The sequence below is a fragment of the Corvus moneduloides genome, chromosome 11, assembly GCF_009650955.1.
Source record: "Corvus moneduloides isolate bCorMon1 chromosome 11, bCorMon1.pri, whole genome shotgun sequence".
In the NCBI taxonomy this organism is placed as follows: Eukaryota; Metazoa; Chordata; class Aves; order Passeriformes; family Corvidae; genus Corvus; species Corvus moneduloides.
The window spans coordinates 13,309,651-13,324,679 of NC_045486.1; the positions used below are offsets into that span (position 1 = coordinate 13,309,651).

The window sequence follows — 15,029 nt, forward strand, 5'->3', positions numbered from 1 at the left end:
ATAATTTTTACTATACATACAGCAATAATAGAAAGGTAGCAGAGGACAACAGGTGCTTAGCTTTTAGCTAAAAATTATATGGACTACCTACAACATAACTTGATTTTTCCCCTAAAAATGTGTGGTAAATAGAAGAAATACTACTTATTTTCTTCAATGTCTAATACTTACTCATGTAGCAACAGCTCTGAGCTTTAAAGTCTAATGTTTTTCTGAAGTTCATAGATGAATTCTTCACCCTCAAGAAGGAAATCATGAGTTTGCCAGAGGTGATTTATTTCCCTATGATCTGTTTGAATTGTGAGGATTTAAAGCAAGGTTTGGCTAATTGTGCAAACAACTTTGCAAAAATGCTAATGGACAAAATATTTACAGATTACAGAGAAGAAAATGAAAGGTAAGTAGAATTTTGCTGCTTGTGAATGCTCTATGTTTAAATGCGTAGTAGAAACATGTAGAAGAAATGCAAATATACCATACTTTTGTTTACTGAAGGTTCTTGGCTAACTAATGATCTAATGCAGTTTGCACCAGCTGTTGTATTTTTTCTGCTGTTTCAGTCTCAAAAAAAGGTAGGAGAACATTTTAGTATAGACTTGAATAATGGAGGAGCTAAAAGATCAAAGAACTAAGATCAAAGAACTTCATTACTGTTCTGGATTTTTAAATGTGAATTACGGTATTACTGCACTGTCAAAGGAAAGGCTGGTTAGACTCTCTTATTACCTAATAGATACCTCCGCAGGGCTGCTCTCAAGCCATTCCTCCCCATTTGTGTTTGTGCCAGGTGTTACTCCATTCTGGGTGCAGAATCTGGCATTTCAACTCATTACATTGCATCCCCTTAATCACAGTGAAATGTTTCATTCTGCAAGGTGTCCCATCCTTCAAGAGAGTCAGCAGCACCTCACAGTTGTATGATGAGCAAACTTGCTGATGATGCATTCAACTCCTGCATCCAAATCATTGATAAACACATTGAACAGAAGTGGCCCAGAAGTGAATCCCGAGGAACACTTCTGGTAGCAGTCACGAGCCATTTGCTACAAGTCCCTTTGAGCTCTGCACTTCACCAGTTTTTCACCCAGCACACCATGAACCCACTCATCCCACACCTGGACAACTTGTCTAGAAGGATTCTGTGAAGGACAGTTATCAACAGCCTTATTAAAACTGAGAAAAATTATATCCACCACCTTCCCTTCATCCTCTACATGGGTGAACTTATCATAGGATATCAATTTAGTTAAACAGGAGGTTAATTTGCAGGTATGGATTAAGTCATGAGGAAACTCTTACTACATTTTTTAGTTAAAATGAACAGTTGTGGCCAAGTTATATAGTGATTCCACATTACCAAAGAGAGAAAATATTTACTAGAGTAGTATTTGTGTGTACACTAATGATACTTTTCTGAAGTCCTTTTACTAACAACAGGTAACCAAAGCATTTCTTTCAGAAGAATACCCCAAAATCCAAACAAAGCAATTATTGCAAGTCAGAAACCAGTATTTGTCTAGTCTGACTTGGTCATATTCCCTTTCTAATTTCATAAATAATGGAATTTGTGTGGGGATAATACTTAAAGAAGTAATTTGAATTTTTAATTATATTAAAGCTGAGCTTGAAGCCAGTCAAACTAAAATCTTAAAATGTTGGTATTTTATGTAAAATAAAACTATAGGATATGCAGTGAATTTGAAACCATTAAGGAATGGGCATTAAAAGTTCCTGAGTCAACAGAAGAAATGGTAGAAATAATGGATTACATAAAGAGGGTCAAAACCAAAGATATTTGTGACCTGGCGCAAAGGAGCAAGGTAAATGACTATCCTTTAATTCTTGATCTTTTATTAAATATGCTGGCCTATACAAATAGAGAATTCATTCTGGAGTGCAGACTTTTGTCTGCCTGTGTGAATAAACTCAGTGTAACTTCAGACAGAAGTGGGAAGTCCAGATTATTCTTTGCCATATGCCTTTGCTTCTTGTTCCCATTCCCATGTGTTCTGCATGTCCGTGAGAAAATGCAGCTTTTAATAAATCACTCAGTTTATTTTTTGTATCTTACTTCAGTACTGCTTAAAAATCTATTTGTGAAAATGTAACAGACAAGTATAAGGAACACTTTATATGTAAGAACAGTCAACAGATTTTGAACACATGAGAAACAATTCGCTCTTTGAGCAGAGTACAGGTGATGTTACATTAGGAGTAGTTTGTGTGTGTGTGTGAATATGTATCAGATTTTCTGTTATGGTAATAGGTCTATAAATATAACATGTTTATATCTGCAGAAATTATATTTTGTATATTTTTAATAACATTAGTGTTTCTGCATATAGATTTACAGACCACAGGAGTCATATTTAGAGAAACAACTCATGATCAGGGGAAGGATTTGAAAAATATTACACATATATTTTGAACGTTAATATTCTATTGGCTGAAGTAGCTCTGAATTCTGAAAAGTTCATGAAATGTAGATTTCTATTTTATCTTTGTGGATAATATTGTCCTACCCCATATTTTAAACAGACCTATGATACCTAAAGTTTTGTGAAATCTCTTTTTGTAGGAGTGCTGTCGGCAAATGAGTTACTTGATAGATGTTTTTCCATTTGCTCCTGAAGACATTGAACTAAATTCAACAGCTATATTATGGCCAAAGAAGATCAACCTCATTTTTAAAGAGCATGATATTGTAAGAGCATTTTCTTAGTTTGTGGTATATTTTGGCTTGCTAGACTTCTCACTTTCCTTGAGCTATTTGTTTCCTCAGCAAAATGTATATACACATATAACATAACATATATAATGTATGTACACATATAACATAAACCATACTAATTTAGACATGCATGAATAACATATTTCCAGATTTTTGTAACAAAAGTGGACTTTTTGTGGATAAATTCTAAAACTGTCACTGTAACTTAAAAGCTTCACCAAGTCTTGTTATCCTAACATGCTTGTGGTCAGTACTAGGTTATATGTAGGTAGATGAAAATTCACTACACTGCACATGTCTAGTACTGAAAATGTATTTGCCAGGCCCTTAATGAGACTGAGTGTCTGGACAGGAAGTTATTTAGTTAAAAAGGTATTTTATCCTGTCAAAAAAAGAACAGTGGGAGCAATGTTTTCTAGCAATCATCAACAGAAGATACACAACATCTCATTTTCTCTGTGTGACTGTAGATCAGTTTTCTTCCACGGTCTGTATTCATCTTGCTTGGCATGCTTTGTCTCTGTCTATGACGCAGTCAAGCCTTTTAGGGTTCTCTTGCCTCTCTGTAGTAATTTAGCATAGATCTAATAATTTCTTCTAAAATTTTTAAAGAATTAATAATTAACATTTAAAAAAATCAGTATCTTTTAAATATTACAATTAAGGATTTCTCCTTTACTAAGTTTTGTTTAGATACCAAGGCATATGTCCAAGGGTAGTAAATATGCCTCTGACTGAAAAGATACCCAGCTTGGGAGACTGCTTTGTCTGTAAAATAATTTGTTTGCATGTTATCCCCATGCAAACAAAGTATTCTTTTAACCCTCCAAAAATAAATCAATAAAATTAATTTTCTACTTCTGCACAGAGAGTCCATGATGCTTGTTCTACCTCTTTTTAATGAAAATGGTAGTACAGAGTGAATCTCACTTCTTAGTTGGAGTCCCTCAGCAGTGGGACCCTGTAACTGGCTGTCAAGTGACTTCCATTGTCCTAGAGGTTGAGGACAAGAAAAGTTTCACATGGAGTTTTCATGAGTCTGTATATTTGCATTCTATGCTCTCAGATATGAGTCTGTTCTTATTCTAATGCAAAAGGAAAATATTGATTCCTCCTTTGGAGAAGTTCTGTTTGTCTGCTTCACAAATTTTGCATGGCAAGTAGGTGTACTTGTCTTAGGAGATCTCCTCTCTCTTGACTGATTTCTTTCTTTGGTACCTTAAAAGAAACCCTTGAGTGTGCAGACTCAGTGCTATAAGGTGGTCTTATGTTGTAGAATTTCTGCCTTTTACAACCACAGGTACATGTGGGATAGCATTGGCTTTCAACAACTGTAGGTGTCCTTTTTGACAGTAAAATACTGAATCCCAGAGATGAGAATATCTATTTTTTTTCTGTAATGCTTTCCTTTCTGTTGTCTGACTCCTGAAGGAGGCCTTTAAGGCAATCCTGATTGTTCTGATTGAGATGAAGGTTCCATGCTAGCATATAGAGGTTGCACACACTTAAGTGGGACATACGAAAAGAAATTTCAGTTGTTGTAAGGATAATAATTTATCTGCATTGTTTGTTTTCTGTCTGTTTGCACTAAATGTTTAGATGGTAGTGTGTATGTTAATCATTGAAAGAACTTACAACTGCCTTTGCATTGCTTTTTTGTCATGAAAAAAATCAATTCTTTTGTAGCTGATTGAACAGTCTAAAACTAAAGGAGAACGAGAAGCGGTACAGAAATGTGATAACCTGCATGTTGAATTAGACAAGCTTTATAATTCTGTAATAGAATTAGAAGAATACTCAGAACTGGATCGCATGCAACAGGTTTGATTAATAGTATAAAATCGGTAGAAATGTTTTCTGTGTTTAATACACAGGGACCATGGAAAAAAATTATAATTAAAAGTAATCAGTTTAGCAAATGTGAACTGAAACATTTATTATCCTCTTGCACAGGGAAGAAGCTCATAAAATTACACTTGTCTCCCTCCCATTTTTGTTTTTCATTGTCAATTAACATTTTATTTAGAGGAAAGTTTGCTATAAAGTTGTGCTTGAATTAGCTGATAGGTAATCATAATAGCAGTTCAGAAAGAGTGTTTGGTAGCCTTTAGATATTTTTTTCCTACAAACCTCAAAACTTCATTGTTATGCTAGTGAAGAGCAGGCCACTGACTCCAAAACTTTGTGAATTTCTAGCAGTATTTTTTAATTTTTAGAGCATGTCTTGTGCTTTAATTGGAGGATATTGCATAGTAAGAAATTTTGTCTTTTAAAAAAACAAAACACTTCAAAGCACAAAACAGAAATCCTAAGCTAATAAATCCCAGTTGCCAATATGATTTGCCAGGTAATAAAAAAATATGTGCCTGCCTCCTGGAACAGTGAGTTTTAAAGCACAAACAATTTGGAAATACTCTAGAATTCAGTAATGAGAACCAATTTTATTTTTCATAATGTTCATCTGGGTTCTTCACAGTTTATGTACTCATCAATAAGCAGACAAGTTTTTTAATCTTGTTTTCTAAAATTTTAATATCAAAGTTTATAATATTTTGATATCTTATTTTGATAGCTGTTCAGAGCATAATTTTGTTATTTCTCAAATATACTATTATTTGATTTCAGTATGTGACTGACCTGAGGACATTGCAGAAAACAATACAGGACACTGATGAAACAGTAGCTGCTCTTAATAAAGAAGAGACTTTGCTTGGATGGAAACCAAGTGAATTCTCACTCCTCAACAACTTAAAAGCTGAGATAGAACCATACCAGAAACTCTTTAATCTTATACTGAAATGGCAGCGAACAGAAAAAAGGTAATTCCACTCCTAATTCTATAAGAGGGAGAGTGAGAAAAATGCTTATGCTGGTCTCCTCCATGTCAGATGTAGAATATGGATTTGTTTTCTTGTTAACGTGTTTTTAGCAAGTAAAATAAAAGGGTAATACACGTATCAGGCTTGCTACTTTTAATTCAGCTAGAAAAAATGTTGATTAGTTTTTATTTTAAAAATGTAATCATGGAATCATAAAATCATAGGATTTCCTAAGTTGGAAGGGACCCACAGGGATGATTGAGTCCAAGTCTTGGCCCTGCACAGAAGAATTACACCATGTGCCTGAGAGCAGAGGAGCATATCTCAGACTAGGTTCTAATTGTATTGGTCATGCTGGTGTAGCCTGTAATAAGACAAGCTCTGTGAAAGAAATGTATTAAGAGAAAAATTGTTTTATGAGCCATTTTGTGTTCCAGAAAAGGAAGAAATTCAACTAGAAAGCTCATCATCTATATGTAACCAAAACTGGTTTTAACCTAGCAGCTGTCCAAAATGGTGGGTTCAAATTATTGTGTTGCTGTCTGGTGGCTAGATCCTACCACAAAACTGTGCTCTGTGTATAAATTAAGGGAGATTGTTTATCATTTAATGCATTCTTCAGAAGTTATAATGTGCTATGGCTGAAAGTGGGGGGGGTTTGAAAATACAAGACCTAGTGTATTTTTAAATGTCATATGTCGATCTCTATCCAGAGGTTAACTTAAATATTTCCCCATTCATGCAGTTACTCAGACTTAAGAGAACTACACAAATACACAGAAGAATGTGGTTGAGCCACTTCTAGTTGGGCATTAGAATTTTGCGAAGAATAACAATAATATGGAAGGAGAGCTTTGCTTTAATTTAAATTGCTATTAATGTGTTGCAAAACAAAGTGATAATTATTTGTGGGTTACATTTGTTATTCTGTTTTGTGACCTTATGGTTTTTTCTCAGATGGATGGATGGGACCTTTTTGGAACTAGATGGGGAAAGCATGGAGGCTGAGATGGATGAGTTTTACAGAGAGATGTACAAACTGTTAAGACTCTTCCAACAAAAGCAGAAGAAAGCAGCATCGGACAAGAAAAAGATGCTGCGACGCAAAGCTGTAAAGGGTAATCCAACTCTTACAATGTGTTCTACAGTTCTGGATCAGATTAAAGATTTTAAGGTAAGAAAATGTGAGGGATATTAATATCTGATGCTGAGGGACAAACGCTAAATTCAGGGCTCAGTACATGTAAATGATGCGGTGTCAGAAAGAGAGAGAGAGTGTGTTCTGAATCCTCATTTCCAGATTTTACTGTCCCATTCATTTTAATAAAATTGGATTTTTTAGTATTTTTTAAATAGTTTCTGGAATTGTTAATGACTGAACACATACAGGAGAAAAGTAATTTTTGGTTTGCAGAAAAGGATGTAGTTGGGAATTTTGAAATGGGACTCTGTTAATAGAAGCAAAGTTTAGCATCACTGAAAAATTATACTTATGCTTAATAGTTTTCTATATTTCTTCTTTGGTAGTTAATATAATTATTTAGAAATGGAATGGATAACTGAATGGAGCCATCTGCACTTTTTGGAAAAGATTTTCATGTCTTCGGCTACTGTAGCAGAATTTTAAATGCACATGAAAGGTTATTGAAAAATTAAGAAATAATGTATATGAGAATATTTGCCTTAAAATGTCTTTTCTGAATTAGGAGAATATTCCGACTGTGGCTGTCTTTTGTAACCCTGGCATGAGAGAACGTCATTGGCAGCAGATGTCAGATATAGTAGGGTATGATATAACACCAGATGCTGGAACTACCCTGAGAAAAGTTTTAAAACAGAATCTATCCTCTTACTTGGAACAGTTTACAGCAATAAGTGTAGCTGCAAGCAAGGTAAGCACAGAGATTTGATAGTGACAAACACGACGTCGGGTCTCTTAGTGAATATTTTTATGACTTACTGGCATTTTTTGTCTTTGCCATTATGCAACAGAAGAGATTTGGTGAGACTTTGGCCCATTATATGTCAATGATGAGTGTAAGCATTTGTATCTCATGTGACATCATTAGTATTTCCAAAGCATGCTGCTTTCTGTGTGCAAGAAAAGGATATACTGAGGAAAAGTAATAGCAAGTAGTTAATTTGTGCTGCTAGAGCAAAATAGCTTATTCAGCTAGATAAGCTTATATATTGAATTAGTGAGTTGGAAAAAACCAATTCAGTCACTAGACCAAGCTATTTTCTTTTTAAATAGGAATTTTCCTTGGAGAAAGCAATGCATACCATGATGGAAACCTGGGATTCAATTTCCTTCAACACAAATGTGTATCGTGAGACTGGTATTCATATTCTGTCTTCAGTGGATGATATTCAGGCTCTTCTCGATGATCAGATTATGAAAACTCAGACAATGAGAGGATCACCTTTCATCAAACCATTTGACAAGGAAATCAGGGTACAATGACTACTTTTTTCAGCCATTTTTATTTGTAGGATAAGTGTAGTGCAATAGTATACCAACTGTTTTACAACTTTGTTGTTTGAGTTGTTAATGAAATGCTTTCATTAATTTTTCAGCAAGAATCTTTTGAGTTTATATGAGTCATACTTACCTTATTTCTGTTTTGGAATTCCATCTTCCATTCAGATTCAAGTGCAACTGAGAGAACATGATTATTTTTTCTCATATTTTCCAAAATCTTTATTTCCATTGCCCTTGCTTCCTAATAACTGGAAATTATATTTCTGTTATTGCTAATAAGAACACTTACTAATTCTTGAGTTTTGGACTCAAATTTTGAACTACAGTGTTTTCCTCTGGGCAAAGAAACTTCTTGATGGCTGGGAGAATGTTTGTTAATCAGACCTCAGAGCAATGATGGCAGCACTTTACACCTGATTTTGAATTTCAGGGCTAGAGTAGTCTTTGTGGTGCTCACACCATGGCTATTGACAGGAGAGAAGCTGGTGGAATTGCTTTGCAGTTACCCTCCGCAGTTCTTTGTTAGTTTATGTGGGAAATGTTCAGGCTCAAGCAGGCTCAGTGAACATATATAGTATTTACACTTTACAGGCAGCCTCTCCAGCCTGCTCCAGTGGTATCTGCTATTGTCCACTTAAGGAACAGGATGGTGGACTTGCTGGATCTCTCCTATGAGCTGAGGTGGCTTTTCTGGTATTGTGTCCCTGCTGCCATTCAGCTACAAGAGCCCATGCTGTGGGGAAATGAAACAGAATTTATCACTGGTAGCCTCCTGGCTATTGCTTAACAATTAAGTTGTTCATAGCAGTAAAGTGATAAATGCATTTTGGAAAATAATTTCCAAGTAAGTAAAAATGCCTGAGGTCCTTTGGCCATCTGTATATGTGGAAGAACTTAAATACTCCTAAATATTTTTCTTTCATTTTGTTTATTGGTAGACTTTTTTTTTTCTCTTTGGGAGCTAGAATAACACAATGTCTACCTTTCCTGAAGGTTGTTTGTTGTCTCTAACATTATTTGCTTGGAAATGTCAAGTTAACATTCTTTAAACATTTATTAAGGAATGGGAAAGACGCTTAATTCAAATTCAGGAGAACATTGATGACTGGCTGAAAGTGCAGGCCCAGTGGCTGTATTTGGAACCCATCTTTTCTTCTGAGGATATTATGCAACAGATGCCAGAAGAGGGGCGGCAGTTTCAGACTGTGGATAGGCTGTGGAGAGAGATTATGCAGTTTTGTGCCGAAGACCCAAAGGTAAGGGAAATGGCCATTACTAACAGGAAACAGTAGCTTCCCTTCCCATTTTTTTGAGGGGCGGGATGCTTAGTTTTCAGAATATATACAGTGAACTACAATTTCAGTTCCCTAGGCTTTCTAGAAACAAAGTTATGTTGTTCCTTATTTGATTAACTTCTACTGTTTGAAATATCTCATTTATAGCTGACAGTTTGCACATATTTGTTGTACAGGTTCTCGCTGCTACTTCCTTGCCAGGATTAACAGAGAAGCTTCAGACCTGTAATGAGCTTCTTGACAAAATCATGAAAGGGCTTAATGCTTACCTTGAGAAAAAACGTCTCTTCTTTCCCCGGTATGATGAGCTTTGGTTATTTAAAACCCACAGATTCTGAATGGTTTTTTTGTTGTGAATAAGTTCAGTCTTAAAAATAGCTTGATAATGCAGTTGTATTTCCTTTTTTTTTTTTTTTTCTAATTTTTTAGCTTCTTTTTCTTGTCTAATGATGAAATGTTGGAGATCCTGTCGGAGACTAAGGATCCTCTTAGAGTTCAGCCTCACTTGAAGAAGTGTTTTGAAGGCATTGCTAAACTGGATTTCCTTCGCAATTTGGATATTAAAGGAATGTGTAGTTCTGAAGGCGAGCATGTACAACTGATTTCAAACATTTCTACTTCTGAAGCTCGAGGTGCAGTGGAGAAGTGGTTAATTCAAGTAGAAGATATTATGCTGAAGACTATACGTGATGTAATTGCCAGATCAAGAATGGTATGGGGTTTGTGATAATTTAAGATCTGTCGCACCTATCTTTGTCTTATGGCTGTCTCTTGGCTTTCTAAAATTCTTCCTCAACACAGGAGTTGATGAAGTTATGGGGCTAGGACCAAGTTAACATGACTTGTATTTATAGGCCAGTGATATACACTAGAGTTTAGTTTGAATAAGAAGCAAGTCGTTTTCCTCTAACACTGAATATAAATTCTTCTAAAAGTTTCTCAGCAATACTATTTTACAGGATATATCACCTGATGTAATAGTTCAGGTTTCTTATGAATTAGAAATACGACATTTGTAATATGCTTACTTCCTCCTAAAAGAAAATCATTAGACAGAAAATGTTTCTTTGTATGAAGTTAACAAGTTGTGAATATTTCTGTAATATGGAAGGATAATTCTGAGAATATTTTAAATTATTGGGTAAAAAATGGTAAACCTAAGGGGAAAAGAGCATTTAAAGCTCCATTTGGACATTGCAAATAGGAAAATAGTATTCTTTTAGCAAAGAATATTAATAGGATTACATTATAAGCTTCTGTATTACATTGTGATAAACATACCCAGACACTGTGTTTCTGTAATGTATTTACCTGTTTCAGGCATATCTAGAGACTGAGAGAAAGCTCTGGGTTCTGGAGTGGCCTGGCCAAGTAGTGTTGTGTGTGTCTCAAATGTACTGGACAAGTGAGGTACATGAAGTTCTTCGCGATGGACCCAAGGTACTGTGTAATGCATAATTTAAAAAAAATCTTTCTTATTGTTTCATTTCAGCTGATGAATTTTGTTTAACCAAACAGTTTTTTACAGTCAAAATAAAATTTGAAAAATTATGAGCATGTGTGTTTGACATCCATAAATTAATGTACAGTGATTATACTTTTCATTCAAGTACTTGAATATTCTTATGTAGAGCAATCATAGTTTAAAATGTAGCTTTGCAACATAAATGCATAATTGTGGGTAAGAGAGACGTTGATGCAAAACTGTGACAATATAAAAGAGTAGCTTAATAAGCAACCTCTGTTAAGCTATTTAGTCAGAATGAAGAAGCCTGAAACACTTGAAACTGTGATATAACCTCTTCTCTCCTAGGGCTTAAAGGGTTATTATGATACACTTCAGCTTCAACTTAATGATATTGTAGAGCTGGTGAGAGGAAAACTGTCAAAGCAAACAAGGACTACACTGGGTGCCTTGGTTACTATTGATGTTCATGCTAGAGATGTCATCAAGGAAATGATTGAAAGCGGTAATTATATTTTAAAACATTTTTCTTAACACGTAGTTAATGGAAAATTGTTCATCAATCAAATTTTACTGCCTAAAACAGCACAGTACTAAGATGGGTTTGTGAGTATTTGGATACGAGCATCAACATTAATAATTTCAAAGCTGTTTTAAATTTAACCATAATAGAAAATCTGGTTATCTGCAACATCTTTTATGATTCCTGTCAACTCTGTGTTTGTCAGGTGTGCAGAGTGAAACAGACTTTCAGTGGCTTGCACAGCTGCGCTATTATTGGCAGAATGAGAACGTTCGTGTGTGCATCATTAACTGCAATGTGAAATATGCCTACGAATACCTCGGGAACTCCCCACGCCTGGTGATCACTCCTCTCACAGACAGGTGTTACCGCACCCTGGTATGAGCTCCCTCCTGGGCTGCTGCAAATTGTATTTACTGTGCTGTAGTATTGCTTACACTGTTCAGTGCAGCTGTCCTTTTAGGGCTTATGGTTATTGTCAGACTCTGCTATTTCTGCTAGAATGAAGTTTGTAATTTTTACAGAATGCTAAACTAAAAATCACTCATAACAACAAATTTGGACAGCCCGCCAACGTGGCTGAAACATTAGTGGGTTGTTCTGTTGTGGCTGTGCTTTTTTAAAACACACAGGAAAACCAGACAATATTTGATTGCTGTACAGATTATGAGAACCCAAAGTGCTCTTCTGGTGTTCTGTGGCTGCTAAATTAAGTGGAGAAGGATGCACTTGTGATCACACTGTTCCTAAGAGTAGTACAAATTTGGCAACCTGTTAGTATCTCTGCTCTTGGCAGAGGTGTTTATTATTGTACTGGTTTAACCTCAGCTAACCTGACAATTGAAAGTTACCAAAGTCATCTCAGGTACAGCTTTTCTCATTATCATTTACTGCAGTCTCTTTGCTGGAGTAAGTTTTGCTAGGCACCCATGGTGTGGCTGTAGCTGATGCTTGGTAGCTGTTTGTCAAGACATCGAGGTACATTGATGTGAGAGGATGATGCAGCTGCTAGTCTGTTTCGGTTTTAGGCTCACAAACCTTGAATCAGAGCACAGCAGGTGGAAGCCTGGCATTCTGGCAAATGGAAGTCTTGTTCTTTGCCCACCAATGTCTTAGTAAAGTATTCCCAGAACTTGTCAGTCAATGTAAACGTGGCCCTGTAACTGTTTGGTTAAAGCCTGCAAACTGGACTGTTTGTTAAAAGTCTGCAACTTTTTTGTTTTCTGTCAGATTTCCTCCTACTTCAATAGAATATAGGAGAGAATATGGAATTGTCAATGGAATGCACATGCTACAAAGGGGGATGGTGTGGGAAAGAAAAGAAAAGAGGAAAAAAGTATATTAAAGGACAAACAGAGAGAGCAAGGAGTAGCAACAAGTAACTGCAACAAATTTAACTTGAAAGGTGTATCTAAACAAGAACTGAAAGATTGGGTACAATAAAGTTTGAGTAACCAATCATGGTTATGATAGTAATAAAACTAAACTCTGTTAGGGTCAAAATTAAATTCTCTTGCATCTTTTTCCCAGCTGTAAGTATATTTCAGATTCTTTTTAATTAGTAAAACCATACCTTTTATGTTAGATAAAATGAGTGTATGAAACTATCAGGTGCAATTTAATTTTACCATTTTCATTCAGAATAATTTCATATGAATGAAGTACAAATAATTTCCATAAACTATTTCTGTGCTTTAGATTGGAGCCTTTTATTTAAACCTCGGTGGTGCCCCAGAGGGTCCAGCAGGAACAGGTAAAACGGAGACCACCAAAGATTTGGCTAAAGCTCTTGCTGTTCAGTGTGTTGTCTTTAACTGCTCTGATGGCCTTGATTACCTGGCAATGGGAAAGGTAAATAGAAAATAAATGTATGCTGTATTTTTTTTTTAGCCATGAAAATTTTAGGGTCCCTACTTTGCAGACACAAATAAATATGGCACCTGTGCTCTGCTACCCTTGGATGCTATATGCTGTTCTCTACATGTTTCATTTTCTGTGCTTTATGAAAGCCTATTAAGTTGCTAATTAAAACATGAAAGAAACAAGAGTTCATGGGATTGGGAGCTTCTGATTTAGCTTGCTTTAGAACCAAGAAAAAACTTTGTTCTTCAGTACATCACTGATCTATGATCTAAACAGGTTAAAGCATTATTATCATAATTGTATTTTTTAAATCTAATTAAACTTCCAACATGACAGTCTTAATTTCTTTTGAATCTTCTAAGGTTCTGTTAGCAATATGATTGGTTTCTTTCTTCATTTGCAGTTTTTCAAAGGTTTGGCTTCCTCAGGTGCCTGGGCATGTTTTGATGAATTCAATCGCATTGAACTGGAAGTGCTGTCTGTAGTGGCACAGCAGATCCTTTGCATCCAGAGAGCCATACAGATAAAGCTAGAAACATTTATTTTTGAAGGAACTGAGCTGAAGCTTAACCCCAACTGTTTCATAGCAATTACTATGAATCCAGGTTATGCAGGACGTTCTGAACTTCCAGATAATCTGAAGGTAAAATAATAAAATAGATGTGTCTGTGACCTTTGAGATGATTGTTTTTGACCAGATGAGCTGTTTCCATAAGGAAGCTTTACTAACTGAAAGCAGAGATAGTGCCGCATGAGGAGCACACCAACTGCATATGCTTAAAGAAAGGAAGTGCATTCTCTCACCTGCCATAGACCACATTTTCCTTCCTTACTGCTGCCTGTATCTGTGCAAGGGGCAAATGGCATTTTTGTATTCTGGAGACACTGCTGAGGGAAAAGAGCTGAGAGGGACAGTGTCTTTTCAGCACTGCATTGTACATTGAGATGGATATTGATGGTAGCTCACTTAGGTTAACTTCCTAGGGAGTCATAAGCTGCAAGTATTGATAATTCTGTTTCGTGATGGGATGGATACTGATCCATCACCTGTAAAAGTTCTGAATTACTTTCCATTCCTAAGTTAATTATTTAAAGATATTTCTTTGGGTGTGTATTTCAGGTTCTTTTCCGAACAGTAGCCATGATGGTTCCCAACTATGCTCTGATAGCAGAAATTTCCCTCTATTCATATGGATTTTTGAATGCTAAGTCACTGTCAGTGAAGATAGTCATGACCTACAGACTATGTTCAGAACAGCTTTCCTCTCAGTATCACTATGACTATGGCATGCGGGCAGTCAAAGCTGTGCTGGTGGCTGCGGGGAATCTGAAGTTAAAATTTCCTACAGAAGATGAAGATATATTGGTGAGTTCCCGAGGGAATATTTGTTTAAGGAATTTCATAGATGCATGCCATTCTGAGTTCTGAAGGCAGTTCCAGCCCATCTTCTCACATCACTGATCTGTGTTTTGTGATTTGTGAAATGAAGATAATAAAATACATGCTGCATTTTCCAGGGCTGTGCTGGGAATCGCACAGTTCTTGTCAAAGGCCCCATTTAATGAATTCATCTTTGTTACATACTAGGTTATTTTAGTCGCTGAACACCTTATGCTTTGTCTCTTAATAAGAACAGTAAAATGCATATTTGTTTCTTTTAGCTTCTTAGATCAATTAAAGATGTGAATGAGCCCAAATTTTTGTCACATGATATACCTCTGTTCATGGGTATAACTAGTGATTTATTTCCTGGAATCAAGCTTCCTGAGGCAGACTACAATGTAAGTAGTCTTGTAATTTTTCCTTGGTCATGATCATTGATTGTTTTGTGGTGATTTGCTTTTTAATCA

At 35.8% G+C, this 15,029-nt stretch overlaps 1 protein-coding gene across 7 annotated transcripts in view; it reads left to right on the forward strand.

The window, feature by feature from the left end:
* DNAH12 (dynein axonemal heavy chain 12) overlaps positions 1 to 15,029 on the forward strand; it is a 59,676-nt gene that overhangs the window by 8,225 nt on the left and 36,422 nt on the right. For 6 of the 7 annotated variants that reach the window (XM_032120970.1, XM_032120968.1, XM_032120973.1 and 3 more), the window contains 18 exons: positions 219 to 397; positions 1,685 to 1,820; positions 2,579 to 2,704; positions 4,418 to 4,552; positions 5,357 to 5,550; positions 6,508 to 6,724; positions 7,257 to 7,442; positions 7,805 to 8,005; positions 9,094 to 9,288; positions 9,504 to 9,625; positions 9,757 to 10,039; positions 10,648 to 10,767; positions 11,141 to 11,297; positions 11,521 to 11,693; positions 13,014 to 13,166; positions 13,582 to 13,821; positions 14,299 to 14,544; positions 14,841 to 14,960. In XM_032120970.1, coding sequence (XP_031976861.1) covers positions 219 to 397; positions 1,685 to 1,820; positions 2,579 to 2,704; positions 4,418 to 4,552; positions 5,357 to 5,550; positions 6,508 to 6,724; positions 7,257 to 7,442; positions 7,805 to 8,005; positions 9,094 to 9,288; positions 9,504 to 9,625; positions 9,757 to 10,039; positions 10,648 to 10,767; positions 11,141 to 11,297; positions 11,521 to 11,693; positions 13,014 to 13,166; positions 13,582 to 13,821; positions 14,299 to 14,544; positions 14,841 to 14,960 — 3,183 coding nt within the window. The remainder of the gene's footprint in view (positions 1 to 218; positions 398 to 1,684; positions 1,821 to 2,578; positions 2,705 to 4,417; positions 4,553 to 5,356; positions 5,551 to 6,507; positions 6,725 to 7,256; positions 7,443 to 7,804; positions 8,006 to 9,093; positions 9,289 to 9,503; positions 9,626 to 9,756; positions 10,040 to 10,647; positions 10,768 to 11,140; positions 11,298 to 11,520; positions 11,694 to 13,013; positions 13,167 to 13,581; positions 13,822 to 14,298; positions 14,545 to 14,840; positions 14,961 to 15,029) is intronic. The other variant, XM_032120972.1, reaches the window with a different exon arrangement.